Here is a 19,744-nt window from a genome sequence, read left to right on the forward strand (position 1 = left end):
TCGGTAGTCGTTGAGGCCAGATGGTGTTGACTTCTTGGGACAGGGACCAGGCACGCGTCTTCCACAGCACGGGACCTCCCCAGCCTCAGGCTGAGGTTGAAGGCGCTGCAGGACACCAGACAGCTGGGTGGCGCAGGTCTTTAGGACCCTGGGGCTGATGCCATCAGGACCTTCAGCTCTGCGCTGGTGTAGTTTCTCCAGCTGTCTTCTCACCTGGTCAGTCGTCACAGAGAGAGGGGAGGTGGAGGAGCCCATTGTTATTGAGGGCTCGGTGGATGTGCAGCTCAGCAGGGGACAGAGGGGAGGAGGTGTTTGGGAGGTGTGATGTGTGGAGGAGACGGGAGGGCTGTGAACTGAACCTATTGAAAAACAGTTCAGCTCGTTGGCCCTCTCCAGGAGCCCCTGGCTGTCTCCTCCCACCTTGAAGCCAGTTATCTGCTTCATGCCAGACCACACCTCCTTGTGTTGTTCAGCTGGAGTTTGGCCTCCAGCTTCCTCCTGTAGGAGTCCTTGCCTCCCTGAGCTTCACCTTCAGGTTGCGCTGGGCTTTCTCAGCTCATCCCTGTCTCCAGACCTGAAAGCAGCTTTCTTCATGTTAAGAAGCGCCTTCAGGTCCCTGGTGATCCAGGGCTTGTTGTTGGGGAAGCAGCGCACAGTCCGTGATGGGATGGTGGTGTGTTCACAGAACTTGATGTATTCCGTGATGCAGTCGGTCATACTGTTGATGTCCTCCCGTGCGGTCCACACAACACATCCCAGTCCGTTGACTCGAAGCAGTCCTGTAGAGCGTCGTTAGCCTCCAGAGACCACCTCCTCACAGTCCTGGTGGTCACCGCAGCCTCTTCACCAGAGGAACATACCTGGGTGTCAGCCGGACCAGGTCATGATCAGACCTGCCGAGGGGAAGGGCAGTGGCGCTGTATCGTCCTTAGTATTAGCATACAGCAAGTCCAGAGTTTTATTGTTCCTTGTTGGGCAGTCTATGTATTGATGGAAGGTTGGCAGAGCTTTTTCCAATGTGGTGTGGTTAAAGTCACCAGTGATAGCCATGAATGCTCCAGGCTGATGATTCAGCAGAGCAGACACAGTGGAGTGGATGGTGTCCACAGCTTCCTCAGCGTCAGCTGATGGCGGCACGTACACGACAACCACAATGGCGGACGTGAACTCTCTCTGCAAATAGTACGGGCGCATCCCCACGGCCAACAGTTCAATGTTCGCTACAGAAGCGCTCCTTCACGCACACATGGTCCGGATGGCACCACCGTTCATTCACATAAACAGCGATCCCGCCCCCCCTCATCTTACCGCTCTGTGTAGCGTCTCTGTCAGCCCGAACAGTCCTGAAGCCGGGCAAAGACGCGCTGTGATCCGGATAGTCCGCGTGCAGCCACGTCTCAGTGAAGCACAAGAGACTGCTCTCACGGAAGATCCTCTCGGTCATTACCAGCGCGCCGAGCTCATCCGTCTTATTCGCCAAAGACCTCACGTTCCCCGTTATGATCGACGGTACCGAGGGTTTGTATCTCCTCGTTTTAGCCCTCCGCTTGACACCCGATCTGCAACCGCGAGCCCTCCTCCGTAGCTCCAGCGGGATCACAGGTCTTTCTCCAGGCAGAAGCTTCGGCCTGCACAGCGCGATCAGCTGAGCACGCGAGTAGACGACGGTCCCAGTCATTGTTTTGCTGTGGCTCACCGATACTCACGACAAAGTGAACAAAAGCCACAGTAGAAGTATCGAAAAAAGTAGTTATGGTCCAGTGTCCGACCGTAACTAAGACAAACGTGAAAGAAAAGAAAAAGAAAAAGAGAGGAAAAGTGCAAAAAAAGACAATAAAATAAAAGCAAAACGCCACTACTGAAACAAGCAGCCGTTGGCACAGCGCTTCACAGCTAGTGGGGTAACTAGTGGGTAAGGTCTCTAGTGGGGTAACATGGTACTACAAGCTCTCTAGTGGGGTAACATGGTACTACAAGCTCTCTAGTGGGGTAATATGGTACTACAAGCTCTCTAGTGGGGTAATATGGTACTACAAGCTCTCTAGTGGGGTAACATGGTACTACAAGCTCTCTAGTGGGGTAATATGGTACTACAAGCTCTCTAGTGGGTAACATGGTACTACAAGCTCTCTAGTGGGGTAACATGGTACTACAGGCTCTCTAGTGGGGTAATATGGTACTACAAGGCCTCTAGTGGGGTAATATGGTACTACAAGGTCTCTAGTGGGGTAACATGGTACTACAAGCTCTCTAGTGGGGTAATATGGTACTACAAGGTCTCTAGTGGGGTAACATGGTACTACAAGCTCTCTAGTGGGGTAACATGGTACTACAAGCTCTCTAGTGGGGTAATATGGTACTACAAGCTCTCTAGTGGGGTAATATGGTACTACAAGGTCTCTAGTGGGGTAATATGGTACTACAAGCTCTCTAGTGGGGTAATATGGTACTACAAGCTCTCTAGTGGGGTAACATGGTACTACAAGCTCTCTAGTGGGGTAATATGGTACTACAAGCTCTCTAGTGGGGTAATATGGTATTACAAGCTCTCTAGTGGGGTAATGTGGTACTACAAGCTCTCTAGTGGGGTAATATGGTACTACAGGCTCTCTAGTGGGGTAACATGGTACTACAAGCTCTCTAGTGGGGTAACATGGTACTACAAGCTCTCTAGTGGGGTAATATGGTACTACAAGCTCTCTAGTGGGGTAACATGGTACTACAAGCTCTCTAGTGGGGTAATATGGTACTACAAGCTCTCTAGTGGGGTAACATGGTACTACAAGCTCTCTAGTGGGGTAATATGGTACTACAGGCTCTCTAGTGGGGTAACATGGTACTACAAGCTCTCTAGTGGGGTAACATGGTACTACAAGCTCTCTAGTGGGGTAATATGGTACTACAAGCTCTCTAGTGGGGTAACATGGTACTACAAGCTCTCTAGTGGGGTAATATGGTACTACAAGCTCTCTAGTGGGGTAACATGCTACTACAAGCTCTCTAGTGGGGTAATATGGTACTACAAGCTCTCTAGTGGGGTAATATGGTACTACAAGCTCTCTAGTGGGGTAATATGGTACTACAAGCTCTCTAGTGGGGTAATATGGTACTACAAGCTCTCTAGTGGGGTAACATGGTACTACAAGCTCTCTAGTGGGGTAACATGGTACTACAAGCTCTCTAGTGGGGTAATATGGTACTACAAGCTCTCTAGTGGGGTAACATGGTACTACAAGCTCTCTAGTGGGGTAATATGGTACTACAAGCTCCTTAAGATATGATGGTGCATCACCAATCAAGGCTTTGCAGGTTAAGAGAAGAATTTTAATAAGTGATTCTAGATTTTACGGGGAGCCAGTGCAGAGCAGCTAGTGCAGGAGTGATGTGATCTCTGTTCTTAGTTTAGTGAGAACACGAGCTGCAGCATTCTGGATCAACTGGAGGGACCTAAGAGACTTATTAGAGCAGCCTGATAATAAGGAGTTGACCTAAGAGACTTATAGAGCAGCCTGATAATAAGGAGTTGACTTAAGAGACATATAGAGCAGCCTGATAATAAGGAGTTGACCTAAGAGACTTATAGAGCAGCCTGATAATAAGGAGTTGACCTAAGAGACTTATGGAGCAGCCTGATAATAAGGAGTTGACCTAAGAGACTTATAGAGCAGCCTGATAATAAGGAGTTGACCTAAGAGACTTATAGAGCAGCCTGATAATAAGGAGTTGACCTAAGAGACTTATAGAGCAGCCTGATAATAAGGAGTTGACCTAAGAGACTTATAGAGCAGCCTGATAATAAGGAGTTGACCTAAGAGACTTATAGAGCAGCCTGATAATAAGGAGTTGCAGTAATCTGGTCTAGAAGTAACAAACGCGTGAACCAATTTTTCTGCATCTTTTTGAGACCAGATGTTTGTTTAAATGTGAGAAGATGAAACAATGCAGTGCTTGAGATGTTCTTCACGTCCTGATCAAAGAGAAGATTCTTTACAGTGGTGCCATCTACAGGAACTAGGAGTCAATGTGGGCGGGGCCAGTACCCTTCCCATCATTAATGTCTTTGTATTTAATAAAATACAAAATAAGTCATAATTATGTTTCCTATGAAATATTCTTAACTGCTACATGAAAACAAACCTGACATTTGAGTAAATATTGCCCATCTCTCCATCACGTGACAATAGTTCCATTGAGTGTTGCCCTGATGTTCATTTACTGTTGCCATGGTTATCTGATGAGTCACAGCTGATCTTCCTCTCATCCTGAGCAGCCCTGGAAGAGGAGCTGTGGATGGAACCAGGAAGCACCGTTATCACACCGTCTGCATATAGAACACACACACAGGCTGTGGGCTGGACGGGGAGTTATGATTTATTACTGACAATAAAAGAGAGTCCACATGTACAAACACCTCCTGCTGCTCCTCCCCCTTCAGTCAGGGGGGCGGGGCCAGGTATCCAGCTCCTCCTCCTCCTAATCCAGAGTGTTCCGGGTCGATTGGTTAGTAAGGTCCGTGGAAGCGCTTCCTGTTAGCTGGGGCCCTGCTCTTCCTCCTGCCTCATCCTCTTCCTCAGCTGCTCCCCGATGTCGGCCAGAGGGTTCATCTTGGCCGACAGCGTCTTCACGGCGTGGCTGAAGCGGCTGGTCTCCGTCTCCCTGAGGTGGAGGAACACAGGTCAGTGGGAGTGGGGAGCACATACGAGCGCCATGAGAAGATGAATGTTCTGCTTACAGGAGTTTACGTTTCTGTGACTGCTTCATCTGACTGAAGTCTGTTGGTTCAGGCCTCTTCACGGGCCTGAGGGACAAGCAGAGCTATTAATATCTCACAGGTACAGCAGACACCGTGAGACCCGAGAGATGAAAGCCCCCATCAGGGTGTGAATGTTAGTGAGTAGCCCCGCCCACCAGTGAGCGATGTCATGGTGCGGCGCTGTCTGCTCACTCACACTTTGTTCTTCCTGCTCTTGCGCCGAGCGGCGGGGGCCGTGGCGGCGGGGGCCACGAGCTGGCAGAGCTCCGGCAGGGCGTCGGCCAGCGACCGCATGTCCCCCACCACGGGCGTGGCCTGCCGCCGGGCCGCGGCCGCCTGCTGCTCCTTGGCCTGTTTGATGGAGCTGATCTCTGAGGGGGAAGAGGAGGAAGAGGAGGAAGAGGAGGGAGGATTAAACATGACACTAGCCACTTTCACGCGTTTAACCCGTCTACATGCGGGACGGTGAATCCCTCGCTGCTCGTTCCCCGGCTCGATTCTGGAAAGCCATAATGTTTCTCTCCATCTTCTTCTAATTCCTGAAAACTGTGATCCGTGGAAACGCTCTTGGGTTTCAGTCGCATTGAGTCGCACGGCCATTAGCCCCTAATTATAAACGCCTGAGCAGGAAGCGCCTTGTGTTACCAACCGATTGATTGGCTTAGCAGCCGGGTCCGGTTACACGCCTCAGCACAATTACTGGAGATGATGGCGGCGCGAGGACGGCGGCGCAAGGACGGCGGCACGAAGACGTTGACGCTAGGATGGAGGCGCTAGGATGGAGGCGCTAGGATAGAGGCGCTAGGATGGAGGTGCTAGGATGGAGGCGCTAGGATGAGGCGCTAGGATGGAGGCGTGATGATGGTGGCGTGATGATGGAGGCGTGATGATGGAGGCGTGATGACGGCGTATTAGCTGTAAACATTTGGTAGATCCATAAATAACTCACTGTGAAGCCATCTTTCTCTCCTCTCCTTCATCTTCTCCTTCTTGGATTTGATTTTCTTCTCTTCTGGGCCTGTGAAACACGGAGGACAGACAATTAAGTATGAATAAAATAAATAATAAATGCTTAAATAAATGTATAAATAAATAAATGTGTATACAGGAATGAATACATGTGTTATACATAAACAGGACATCATTGAATATGAATGCATTCAATCATTTGTTTATTTATACCTGTATTTATATATACATTTATTTTATACATAATTAATTTTCTGTCCTCCATAAAAACACACACACACACACACAGGTGTGAGTGTTCATGTGTAAACATGGAGGTCGTCTCCTCTTGGGCTGAACAGGAAGTGGAGCCTCCAACGTCTCCCTGCAGCTTCACTCGTGTTAGGACACGTTGTCATGGAGACTAGCGCTAAAAATACATCCGAGGGGTTTTGAGGAAGCAATATTCAAACGCCTAGTTTCACACACACACACACACACACACACACACACACACACACACACACACACACACACACACACACACACACACACACACACACACACACACACACACACACACACACACACACACACACACACTGAAGGGACCCTGGGGCTCTCTATCTCATGGCCACCGCAGCGCTGCTCAACAGACGTGTTGCTGCTGTTCCAGGAAGAGAACAGGCAGAGATAGAGATCGGGGGGGGGGCTCACCATCACTCCACTGGGAGCATCGTCTTCCTCCATGAAACAGAGACTGTGATTACGGCTGCAGACTGACTCTCCCCTCCTCCCCATCCTCACCTCCCTCCCCTGCTCACCTCCTCCGCTCTGACTAAGCCCTATAATAATAATAATAACTAGAATGGGCACTCGGTAGAGCGCATACCTTCACATATCACAAGATTGGGCATTGAATTCTGAACATTTTGGCATTAGTTGCATGCCAATTGGATAAAAATTGACCGCGCTATGGTAAAAAGAAGATTTTGACCTTTCCTTTGACCCGATTGATCCCAAAATCTAATCAAATGGTCCCCGGATAATAACCAATCATCCCACCAAATGTCATGCGATTCGGTTTTAAACTTTTTTTGTTATGCGAATAACACGCAAACAAATAAATAAATACACGGCGATCAAAACATTACCTTCCGCATTTTCAATGCGAAGGTAATAATCAATATACATTGTCATTATATATAATAATGTTAAATTCATTCATGAACCAACTTCCTTTTTTTGGGGCCTGAACAAGTCTTCAAGTCTTGTGTGCTCTGCTGAGCCTTGAGTCTGTTCCTCGAGTCTGTTCCTCGAGTCTGTTCCATGAGTCTGTCCCTTGAGTCTGTCACTTGAGTCTGTCCCTTGAGTCTGTCCCTTGAGTCTGGTCCTTGAGTCTGTTCCATGAGTCTGTTCCATGAGTCTGTTCCTTGAGTCTGTTCCATGAGTCTGTTCCATGAGTCTGTTCCTTGAGTCTGTTCCTTGACTCTGTTCCATGAGTCTGTTCCTTGACTCTGTTCCTTGAGTCTATTCCTCGAGTCTGTTCCTCGAGTCTGTTCCATGAGTCTGTTCCATGAGTCTGTTCCATGAGTCTGTTCCATGAGTCTGTTCCTTGAGTCTGTTCCTCGAGTCTGTTCCTTGAGTCTGTTCCTCGAGTCTGTTCCTGGACTCTGTTCCTCGAGTCTGTTCCTCGAGTCTGTTCCTCGAGTCTGTTCCTTGAGTCTGTTCCTTGAGTCTGTTCCTTGAGTCTGTTCCTTGAGTCTGTTCCTTGAGTCTGTTCCTTGACTCTGTTCCTTGACTCTGTTCCTTGAGTCTGTTCCTTGAGTCTGTTCCTCGAGTCTGTTCCTCGAGTCTGTTCCTTGAGTCTGTTCCTTGAGTCTGTTCCTTGAGTCTGTTCCTTGAGTCTGTTCCTTGAGTCTGTTCCTTGAGTCTGTTCCTTGAGTCTGTTCCTTGAGTCTGTTCCTTGAGTCTGTTCCTTGAGTCTGTTCCTTGAGTCTGTTCCTTGAGTCTGTCCCTTGAGTCTGTCCCTTGAGTCTGTTCCTTGAGTCTGTTCCTTGAGTCTGTTCCTTGAGTCTGTTCCATGAGTCTGTTCCTTGAGTCTGTTCCATGAGTCTGTTCCTTGAGTCTGTTCCTTGAGTCTGTTCCATGAGTCTGTTCCTTGAGTCTGTTCCTTGAGTCTGTTCCTTGAGTCTGTCCCTTGAGTCTGTTCCTTGAGTCTGTTCCTTGAGTCTGTTCCATGAGTCTGTTCCTTGAGTCTGTTCCTTGAGTCTGTTCCTTGAGTCTGTTCCTTGAGTCTGTTCCTTGAGTCTGTTCCTTGAGTCTGTTCCTTGAGTCTGTTCCATGAGTCTGTCCCTTGACTCTGTTCCTTGAGTCTGTCCCTTGAGTCTGTCCCTTGACTCTGTTCCTTGAGTCTGTCCCTTGACTCTGTTCCTTGAGTCTGTTCCTTGAGTCTGTTCTGCCTCTCCCTGGTTGTCAAGATACTAACATTATAACTTCTATACCTGCCATAAATATCAGGAAACCAGAATTCAATACAAGACCATAAAAACATTACGATGCCATAAATACGAGACCGGGATATTTATCTATAATAGAAATAAAGTTCCAGCACCTCCTTCAAGAACTAGACCAGGTCCAGCACCTCCTTCAAGAACTAGACCAGGTCCAGCAGCCTCCTTCAATAACTAGACCAGGTCCATCACCTCCTTCAAGAACTAGACCAGGTCCAGCAGCCCTCCTTCAAGAACTAGACCAGGTCCATCACCTCCTTCAAGAACTAGACTAGGTCCAGCACCTCCTTCATCAACTAGACCAGGTCCAGCAGCCCTCCTTCATCAACTAGACCAGGTCCAGCACCTCCTTCAAGAACTAGACCAGGTCCAGCACCTCCTTCAAGAACTAGACCAGGTCCAGCAGCCTTAATTAGTTCCACAGACCCCAAAGAAACCTTCACCTGGACAGATGTCACCTGGTCAGATGTCACCTGGACAGGGGTCACCTGGACAGGGGTCACCTGGACAGAGGTCACCTGGACAGACGTCACCTGGACAGAGGTCACCTGGACAGACGTCACCTGGACAGAGGTCGACTGGACAGAGGTCACCTGGACAGATGTCACCTGGACAGAGGTCACCTGGACAGAGGTCACCTGGTCAGATGTCACCTGGACAGATGTCACCTGGACAGAGGTCACCTGGACAGAGGTCACCTGGACAGAGGTCACCTGGACAGATGTCACCTGGACTGGACAGATGTCACCTGGACAGATGTCACCTGGACAGAGGTCACCTGGACAGAGGTCACCTGGACAGAGGTCACCTGGACAGGGTTCACTGAGCGGTTTGCCTTCTGACCTTTGACCCACTGCTGTGGACTCGTGTCGGGTCCTGCAGGGTCTGGTCCCCACCAGGTTCATGACCCCGTAGAGGTAGAGCAAGTCATATGTGGAAGAGATGACGCGGTTCCTCGTCTGCTCATGGGCGTCAGGCAGTGAGTCCACTGTATGATAAAGTTGTTATCAACTCTCTTCATGTCCCACGTCGTGAAGACAGACTCACTAAACACTTACGTCCTTCACCTCTTCTGTTCTACTTTTACGTCCTTGTGTTTACATACGTGTGCTGTGTGTCAGAACATTAAAGAAGAAGCAGACCTTTCTGAGCAGGCACAGGGGCGTCCGGGGGGTCCTCGAACTTCAGTGTTTGGACCAGAGCCTCTGGAGTTATCCTGGTGCCAGCGAAGATCCCAGAGGGGAAGCAGGGCCCTTCCAGAGGCTGTGAGGGTTCAGAGCACAGGAAGTGAGGGTTCAGAGCACAGGAAGTGAGGGTTCAGAGCACAGGAAGTGAGGGTTCAGAGCACAGGAAGTGAGGGTTCAGAGCACAGGAAGTGAGGGTTCAGAACACAGGAAGTGAGGGTTCAGAGCACAGGAAGTGAGGGTTCAGAACACAGGAAGTGAGGGTTCAGAGCACAGGAAGTGAGGGTTCAGAACACAGGAAGTGAGGGTTCAGAGCACAGGAAGTGAGGGTTCAGAGCACAGGAAGTGAGGGTTCAGAACACAGGAAGTGAGGGTTCAGAGCACAGGAAGTGAGGGTTCAGAGCACAGGAAGTGAGGGTTCAGAACACAGGACGTGAGGGTTCAGAACACAGGAAGTTAGGGTTCAGAACACAGGAAGTGAGGGTTCAGAGCACAGGAAGTGAGGGTTCAGAGCACAGGAAGTGAGGGTTCAGAGCACAGGAAGTGAGGGTTCAGAACACAGGAAGTGAGGGTTCAGAGCACAGGAAGTGAGGGTTCGGAACACAGGAAGTGAGGGTTCAGAACACAGGAAGTGAGGGTTCAGAGCACAGGAAGTGAGCGCTATGGGGGTTCAGAACACAGGAAGTGAGGGTTCAGAATACAGGAAGTGAGGGTTCACAGCACAGGAAGTGAGAGTTCAGAACACAGGAAGTGAGGGTTCAGAACACAGGAAGTGAGGGTTCCGAGCACAGGAAGTGAGCGCTATGGGGGTTCAGAACACAGGAAGTGAGGGTTCAGAACACAGGAAGTGAGGGTTCAGAACACAGGAAGTGAGGGTTCAGAACACAGGAAGTGAGGGTTCAGAACAGAGGAAGTTAGGGTTCAGAGCACAGGAAGTGAGCGCTATGGGGGTTCAGAGCACAGGAAGTTAGGGTTCAGAACAGAGGAAGTGAGGGTTCAGAACAGAGGAAGTTAGGGTTCAGAACACAGGAAGTGAGGGTTCAGAACACAGGAAGTGAGCGCTCAGCAGAACGCCACTTCACCACACACCCCGTCCCTGGGGGAGTGGACCTAGACCGTAACAATGTGGTTTGTGATTTAACTAAAGCAAGATTTGTTTTTAAGCTTTGTTTTTTTATTCATAATAATAATAATAACAATTAGGGATGCACAGATCTGATCGGCGCCGATCCATATCGGCCGATATTCCCATTATGGGTTTTGATCGGCGTTCTCAAAACGGCCGATCAAATAGCAATCAAACAATTTTAATGTATCAATAAGGACATTTTTCAAAGTAAAAGTCCTAAATGTTTAAAGAAATCGCTAATTTTTGAGGTGCTTTATATATGTATTTCCTCATAGTCCTCATAGCAATAATGCTACACAATAAATAGAATGCTTCAATCGACACCGTGATCGGTGATCGGTATTATCGGATCGGCAGATACTGATTTCAGTGATCGGCACCAAAAAACCTGATCGGTGCATCTCTAATAACAGTCATGGTCCATATTGATGTGCATTTCTTTAACATATTCAATAGGGGGAGGGGGTCCTGCCCTCATCCTGACTGCTGGCTCCAGGCTGGATGCATCCCATAATAACAGTGAACACTGGTTAATGCGCTCCATCCCAGCATGACCCCGCTACCGTTCCTACCGGAGAGGAATAGAACAATATAAACAATAAGTAACGGGACACGGCTCCGTGAACCGACCTGCTTCCCGCTGGTCCATAGAGCGCTCTTGTGATTCTCCAGAAGAGGAGCGCTTGTTTTGAGTGGTTCCGCGGCCGCGGGCGGCCCCCGACCCGGGGGGGTCTGCGGGAGGCGGGCCGGCCTCTCGAGCCGCACCGCCTCCTGGTGGAGCTTCTGGCGGACGTGTTTGATCTTTCCGACCATTGTTCAGAAGGTTCAGCGTGAACCGAACCGGCGCTGCTTCACGCGACCCGTCGTACTGGTGCTGCCCGGCGTCGACGGCGTGCGACGTCATCAAGTCCGCGACGCCACCACCGGAAGTTGATCTGTTTTTTCTTTTCAATGTAAAATCAAATATCGGTTGTGTTTGAGACACACGAGAAGTCACTGCGTTTAATTTGTATTTGCTGACGTCCTAATGTAGAGGAACTTCCACAGTGTCGAGGAGCTGCCGCTAAGCTATTCTGAGAAATATGACATTTGAGATGAAAGTACTGAGCTATTTAATATAAATATTTAGCTGCCATACTCACGTTATTTTCAGTTTGGGATTTATTTGATAACTGATTTAATCTGAAAGTCAAACTCCGGAAGTTGTTTACATGTTTATACTCCGGGTAGCTTGCTTGTTGTTGTCATGACAAACGTGACTGGTGTTCCGGCTTAGTGGTTCGGTGGGAAACGGAACAGGGAGAGTTCCGCCTGCATAGAGGACCAGGACCAGGACCCAGTAGAGGGTCCACTAGTACATGAGACAGGCCTGTGGAGGACTACATAGAGGACCAGGACCAGGACCCAGTAGAGGGTCCACTAGTACATGAGACAGGCCTGTGGAGGACTACATAGAGGACCAGGACCAGTAGAGGGTCCACTAGTACATGAGACAGGCCTGTGGAGGACTACATAGAGGACCAGGACCAGTAGAGGGTCCACTAGTACATGAGACAGGCCTGTGGAGGACTACATAGAGGACCAGGACCAGTAGAGGTCCACTAGTACATGAGACAGGCCTGTGGAGGACTACATAGAGGACCAGGACCAGTAGAGGGTCCACTAGTACATGAGACAGGCCTGTGGAGGACTACATAGAGGACCAGGACCAGGACCCAGTAGAGGGTCCACTAGTACATGAGACAGGCCTGTGGAGGACTACATAGAGGACCAGGACCAGTAGAGTAGAGGGTCCACTAGTACATGAGACAGGCCTGTGGAGGACTACATAGAGGACCAGGACCCAGTAGAGGGTCCACTAGTACATGAGACAGGCCTGTGGAGGACTACATAGAGGACCAGGACCAGTAGAGGGTCCACTAGTACATGAGACAGGCCTGTGGAGGACTACATAGAGGACCAGGACCAGTAGAGGGTCCACTAGTACATGAGACAGGCCTGTGGAGGACTACATAGAGGACCAGGACCAGTAGAGGGTCCACTAGTACATGAGACAGGCCTGTGGAGGACTACATAGGACCAGGACCAGGATCCAGTAGACGGTCCACTAGTACATGAGACAGGCCTGTGGAGGACTACATAGAGGACCAGGATCCAGTAGAGGGTCCACTAGTACACGAGACAGGCCTGTGGAGGACTACATAGAGGACCAGGATCCAGTAGAGGGTCCACTAGTACATGAGACAGGCCTGTGGAGGACTACATAGAGGACCAGGACCAGTAGAGGGTCCACTAGTACATGAGACAGGCCTGTGGAGGACTACATAGAGGACCAGGACCAGTAGAGGGTCCACTAGTACATGAGACAGGCCTGTGGAGGACTACATAGAGGACCAGGACCCAGTAGAGGGTCCACTAGTACATGAGACAGGCCTGTGGAGGACTACATAGAGGACCAGGACCAGTAGAGGGTCCACTAGTACATGAGACAGGCCTGTGGAGGACTACATAGAGGACCAGGACCAGTAGAGGGTCCACTAGTACATGAGACAGGCCTGTGGAGGACTACATAGAGGACCAGGACCCAGTAGAGGGTCCACTAGTACATGAGACAGGCCTGTGGAGGACTACATAGAGGACCAGGACCCAGTAGAGGGTCCACTAGTACATGAGACAGGCCTGTGGAGGACTACATAGAGGACCAGGACCAGTAGAGGGTCCACTAGTACATGAGACAGGCCTGTGGAGGACTACATAGAGGACCAAGATCCAGTAGAGGGTCCACTAGTACATGAGACAGGCCTGTGGAGGACTACATAGAGGACCAGGACCCAGTAGAGGGTCCACTAGTACATGAGACAGGCCTGTGGAGGACTACATAGAGGACCAGGACCAGTAGAGGGTCCACTAGTACATGAGACAGGCCTGTGGAGGACTACATAGAGGACCAGGACCAGGACCAGTAGAGGGTCCACTAGTACATGAGACAGGCCTGTGGAGGACTACATAGAGGACCAGGACCCAGTAGAGGGTCCACTAGTACATGAGACAGGCCTGTGGAGGACTACATAGAGGACCAGGATCCAGTAGAGGGTCCACTAGTACATGAGACAGGCCTGTGGAGGACTACATAGAGGACCAGGACCAGTAGAGGGTCCACTAGTACATGAGACAGGCCTGTGGAGGACTACATAGAGGACCAGGACCAGTAGAGGGTCCACTAGTACATGAGACAGGCCTGTGGAGGACTACATAGAGGACCAGGACCAGTAGAGGGTCCACTAGTACATGAGACAGGCCTGTGGAGGACTACATAGAGGACCAGGACCAGTAGAGGGTCCACTAGTACATGAGACAGGCCTGTGGAGGACTACATAGAGGACCAGGACCCAGTAGAGGGTCCACTAGTACATGAGACAGGCCTGTGGAGGACTACATAGAGGACCAGGACCCAGTAGAGGGTCCACTAGTACATGAGACAGGCCTGTGGAGGACTACATAGAGGACCAGGACCAGTAGAGGGTCCACTAGTACATGAGACAGGCCTGTGGAGGACTACATAGAGGACCAGGACCAGGACCCAGTAGAGGGTCCACTAGTACATGAGACAGGCCTGTGGAGGACTACATAGAGGACCAGGATCCAGTAGAGGGTCCACTAGTACATGAGACAGGCCTGTGGAGGACTACATAGAGGACCAGGACCAGTAGAGGGTCCACTAGTACATGAGACAGGCCTGTGGAGGACTACATAGAGGACCAGGACCAGTAGAGGGTCCACTAGTACATGAGACAGGCCTGTGGAGGACTACATAGAGGACCAGGACCAGTAGAGGGTCCACTAGTACATGAGACAGGCCTGTGGAGGACTACATAGAGGACCAGGACCAGTAGAGGGTCCACTAGTACATGAGACAGGCCTGTGGAGGACTACATAGAGGACCAGGACCCAGTAGAGGGTCCACTAGTACATGAGACAGGCCTGTGGAGGACTACATAGAGGACCAGGATCCAGTAGAGGGTCCACTAGTACATGAGACAGGCCTGTGGAGGACTACATAGAGGACCAGGACCAGTAGAGGGTCCACTAGTACATGAGACAGGCCTGTGGAGGACTACATAGAGGACCAGGACCCAGTAGAGGCTCGACTAGTACACGTGACAGGCCTGTGGAGGACTACATAGAGGACCAGGACCCAGTAGAGGTCCACTAGTACATGAGACAGGCCTGTGGAGGACTACATAGAGGACCAGGACCAGTAGAGGGTCCACTAGTACATGAGACAGGCCTGTGGAGGACTACATAGAGGACCAGGATCCAGTAGAGGGTCCACTAGTACATGAGACAGGCCTGTGGAGGACTACATAGAGGACCAGGACCAGTAGAGGGTCCACTAGTACATGAGACAGGCCTGTGGAGGACTACATAGAGGACCAGGACCAGTAGAGGGTCCACTAGTACATGAGACAGGCCTGTGGAGGACTACATAGAGGACCAGGACCAGTAGAGGTCCACTAGTACACGAGACAGGCCTGTGGAGGACTACATAGAGGACCAGGACCAGTAGAGGTCCACTAGTACATGAGACAGGCCTGTGGAGGACTACATAGAGGACCAGGATCCAGTAGAGGGTCCACTAGTACATGAGACAGGCCTGTGGAGGACTACATAGAGGACCAGGACCAGTAGAGGGTCCACTAGTACATGAGACAGGCCTGTGGAGGACTACATAGAGGACCAGGACCAGTAGAGGGTCCACTAGTACATGAGACAGGCCTGTGGAGGACTACATAGAGGACCAGGATCCAGTAGAGGGTCCACTAGTACATGAGACAGGCCTGTGGAGGACTACATAGAGGACCAGGACCAGTAGAGGGTCCACTAGTACACGAGACAGGCCTGTGGAGGACTACATAGAGGACCAGGACCCAGTAGAGGGTCCACTAGTACATGAGACAGGCCTGTGGAGGACTACATAGAGGACCAGGACCAGGATCCAGTAGAGGGTCCACTAGTACATGAGACAGGCCTGTGGAGGACTACATAGAGGACCAGGACCAGTAGAGGGTCCACTAGTACATGAGACAGGCCTGTGGAGGACTACATAGAGGACCAGGACCCAGTAGAGGGTCCACTAGTACATGAGACAGGCCTGTGGAGGACTACATAGAGGACCAGGACCAGTAGAGGGTCCACTAGTACATGAGACAGGCCTGTGGAGGACTACATAGAGGACCAGGACCAGTAGAGGTCCACTAGTACATGAGACAGGCCTGTGGAGGACTACATAGAGGACCAGGACCAGTAGAGGGTCCACTAGTACATGAGACAGGCCTGTGGAGGACTACATAGAGGACCAGGACCAGTAGAGGGTCCACTAGTACATGAGACAGGCCTGTGGAGGACTACATAGAGGACCAGGACCAGTAGAGGGTCCACTAGTACATGAGACAGGCCTGTGGAGGACTACATAGAGGACCAGGACCCAGTAGAGGGTCCACTAGTACATGAGACAGGCCTGTGGAGGACTACATAGAGGACCAGGACCCAGTAGAGGGTCCACTAGTACATGAGACAGGCCTGTGGAGGACTACATAGAGGACCAGGACCAGTAGAGGGTCCACTAGTACATGAGACAGGCCTGTGGAGGACTACATAGAGGACCAGGACCAGGACCCAGTAGAGGGTTCTGGTCCTGTGAGGCACATGTTCCCCTCAGTGTGACATCGATATGATTATTAAAGCACTCTAAAGAACCTCTCACTGAAACACACGCTCTTCATGAAGTGAACATCACATTTATTTGCAGGCAGGATGATGGATATGAGGTTCCTACAATAAAAACAACAACAAATAAACACCATGCTGGACATATGAAGTATACAAAAATAGACATCTCAAAACACATTGACACCAGCAGGCTATGTCCAGACCACCAGACACACGGGAGGACTGGTGGAGCACAGCTGCAGAGGAATGAAGTCACGTTGTCCTTCTGCGGGGGGGGGGGGGGGGGCATGGAGCGCACCAACAGATTATGAAGATAATCCATAATGGCGGCGATGTGTCCAGATGTTTGGACAGCATTCCACTGACGTGTGTTTAATTGTATTTATTTTTTGAAGGGAATGAACTCGTAAATGAAAGAAAAGAGCAGATTTAAAGCTTCTATGAATACTGAAGGAGTTATTGTCCGACCGACATCGATGTTTAATGTGTTTGTTTTGCCCTATTCATTATTATTTATCGTTTTATTGTTTTAGAGCCGCTGGTGAAGAACATGACGATCATGTCCGTTGTGCTTTATGGTTGTTTTGAACTGTAACCTCTCAGTAATATTGTTTGAGCCTCATATATTTATATTATCATTACGTTGTGCTGCATGTTTGTTGTGATGGCCGGAGAGAGGGTGTGAGCAGCCTTGGTCGTCCTTGATTCCGATTGGCTGAGCCGCTGTTCAATATGTGAAACACTCAGCTGTCCACATGGCAGAGGGACACAACTATATATTATATATAATACTCTTTAAATATGCTTTCCACTGCGTCGGTGTCGCTCGGCTGAGGAATGAATACGTGTTATTAAGTTATTAATACATTGTTTTAATTTTGATATATGTTCAGATAAATGTAGTTTGGTAAAAGCAGGACGTGATTCACAGTGATGTTTAATAATGTGACGGATTCATTAGTTTATTACATTAGTTTCAGCCTAGAAGTACAGAATGGACAAAGAGGATTATATTATTATAATTATACAGCATTATTATCTTATATTTCAAATGTTTTGTATCGCCGCGGACATCAACTTAGTCTGTTTGTTACCTTAATGCAGGGGTCCCCAAACTTTTTCCTGAGAGGGGGGGGGGGGGGGGGGCTAGTGAGAATGTGCTCACCTGTGTGCGCGCATCACGGCTGAGCGCTGCGCGCGCCACTCGCTGTGAGCGCTGCGCGTGCAGACAGCATTTAACGGAGCGGAGCAGCGCGTGCGCTCTGATCGATACTAAAACTATGCTAAATCACATCGTGTTTAACGTACGGGTACTTCGTTAGCATCGCTACACCGTGCAGCGTGACAGCAGCAGATGTAGCGGACTAACATTCAAGCTAACCTAACTTCCCAAACGCTGTGGACATCTGAACGCTGATTGGCCGAGACGCGACACGTCCCATCAAAGATGTTTTATTGTGAAGAAGAGCACCACTCCACATTTTCTCCGCGTCTCACTGCAATCTCAACGGCAGCGGGTCGGGTGAACAAAATAATAAATCGGAACGCGTCTCTGGTATTGTTCAGGGGGCCGGTCCACATGGGGAGGCGGGCCGGATCCGGGCCGCGGGCCGTAGTTTGGGGACCACTGCCTTAATGCAACAGTATGAATTCAGCTTGGTGGGTGTTTAATGAAATAAAGTAAACACGTCGGAACAGGAGGCCGTGTGCAGCGTTGCATGCTGGGAAGCCGTCAGTGTTGTTCTAGGAGGGAAATACTGACACACTGGTGGAGACACACTGGTGGTCACACTGGTGGAGTCACACTGGTGGAGACACACTGGTGGAGACACACTGGTGGTCACACTGGTGGTCACACTGGTGGAGTCACACTGGTGGAGACACACTGGTGGAGTCACACTGGTGGAGACACACTGGTGGTCACACTGGTGGAGACACACTGGTGGTCACACTGGTGGAGACACACTGGTGGAGACACTGGTGGTCACACTGGTGGAGACACACTGGTGGAGACACATGGTGGAGACACACTGGTGGAGACACACTGGTGGAGACACACTGGTGGAGTCACACTGGTGGAGACACATGGTGGCGACACACTGGTGGAGACACACTGGTGGAGACACATGGTGGAGTCACACTGGTGGAGACACACTGGTGGAGACACACTGGTGGAGTCACACTGGTGGAGACACATGGTGGAGACACACTGGTGGAGACACATGGTGGAGACACACTGGTGGAGACACACTGGTGGAGACACACTGGTGGAGACACACTGGTGGAGTCACACTGGTGGAGACACACTGGTGGAGACACACTGGTGGAGACACACTGGTGGAGACACACTGGTGGAGTCACACTGGTGGAGACACACTGGTGGAGACACACTGGTGGAGACACACTGGTGGAGACACACTGGTGGAGTCACACTGGTGGAGACACACTGGTGGAGACACACTGGTGGAGACACACTGGTGGAGACACACTTGTGGAGTCACATGATGGAGACACACTGGTGGAGACACACTGGTGGAGACACACTGGTGGAGACACACTGGTGGAGTCACATGATGGAGACACACTGGTGGAGACACACTGGTGGAGACACACTGGTGGAGACACACTGGTGGAGTCACATGATGGAGACACACTGGTGGAGACACACTGGTGGAGACACACTGGTGGAGTCACACTGGTGGAGACACACTGGTGGAGACACATGGTGGAGACACACTGGTGGAGACACACTGGTGGAGACACACTGGTGGAGTCACATGATGGAGACACACTGGTGGAGACACATGGTGGAGACACACTGGTGGAGACACACTGGTGGAGACACACTGGTGGAGTCACATGATGGAGACACACTGGTGGAGACACATGGTGGAGACACACTGGTGGAGACACACTGGTGGAGACACATGGTGGAGTCACACTGGTGGAGACACACTGGTGGAGACACACTGGTGGAGTCACACTGGTGGCGACACATGGTGGAGTCACACTGGTGGAGACACACTGATGGAGACACACTGGTGGAGACACATGGTGGAGACACACTGGTGGAGACACATGGTGGAGACACACTGGTGGAGTCACACTGGTGGAGACACATGGTGGAGACACACTGGTGGAGTCACACTGGTGGAGACACATGGTGGAGTCACACTGGTGGAGTCACATGATGGAGACACACTGGTGGAGTCACATGGTGGAGACACACTGGTGGAGACACACTGGTGGAGACACACTGGTGGAGACACACTGGTGGAGACACACTGGTGGAGTCACACTGGTGGAGACACACTGGTGGAGACACACTGGTGGAGACACACTGGTGGAGACACACTGGTGGAGTCACACTGGTGGAGACACACTGGTGGAGACACACTGGTGGAGTCACACTGGTGGAGTCACACTGGTGGAGACACACTGGTGGAGACACACTGGTGGAGACACATGGTGGAGACACACTGGTGGA

General features: G+C 50.6%; 1 protein-coding gene across 1 annotated transcript; it reads right to left on the reverse strand.

Moving 5' to 3' along the window:
• Positions 1 to 4,346: 4,346 nt before the first annotated feature.
• slx9 (SLX9 ribosome biogenesis factor) lies at positions 4,347 to 11,443 on the reverse strand. The gene is made up of 6 exons (XM_056431687.1): positions 11,158 to 11,443; positions 9,357 to 9,477; positions 5,703 to 5,771; positions 4,950 to 5,124; positions 4,733 to 4,798; positions 4,347 to 4,656 (listed from the first exon to the last, which is right to left on the reverse strand). Exons 1-6 carry the CDS (start codon positions 11,338 to 11,340, stop codon positions 4,530 to 4,532), a joined length of 741 nt encoding a protein of 246 aa, XP_056287662.1. The 5' UTR covers positions 11,341 to 11,443; the 3' UTR covers positions 4,347 to 4,529.
• Between the last annotated feature and the right edge of the window lie 8,301 nt (positions 11,444 to 19,744).

Source organism: Pseudoliparis swirei, chromosome 14 (genome assembly GCF_029220125.1).
Source record: "Pseudoliparis swirei isolate HS2019 ecotype Mariana Trench chromosome 14, NWPU_hadal_v1, whole genome shotgun sequence".
NCBI lineage: Eukaryota > Metazoa > Chordata > Actinopteri > Perciformes > Liparidae > Pseudoliparis > Pseudoliparis swirei.

Bases quoted from the DNA above. Each gene is read 5' to 3' on its own strand.
- slx9 (XM_056431687.1), bottom strand. From the start codon at position 11,340: ATGGTCGGAAAGATCAAACACGTCCGCCAGAAGCTCCACCAGGAGGCG. The intron at 9,478-11,157 runs GTCGGTTCACGG...GAACCCTCACAG, and splicing joins TATGGACCAGCGGGAAGCAG to CCTCTGGAAGGGCCCTGCTT. The intron at 5,125-5,702 runs GTGAGTTATTTA...CTTCCCCCTCAG, and splicing joins GAGAGAAAGATGGCTTCACA to AGATCAGCTCCATCAAACAG.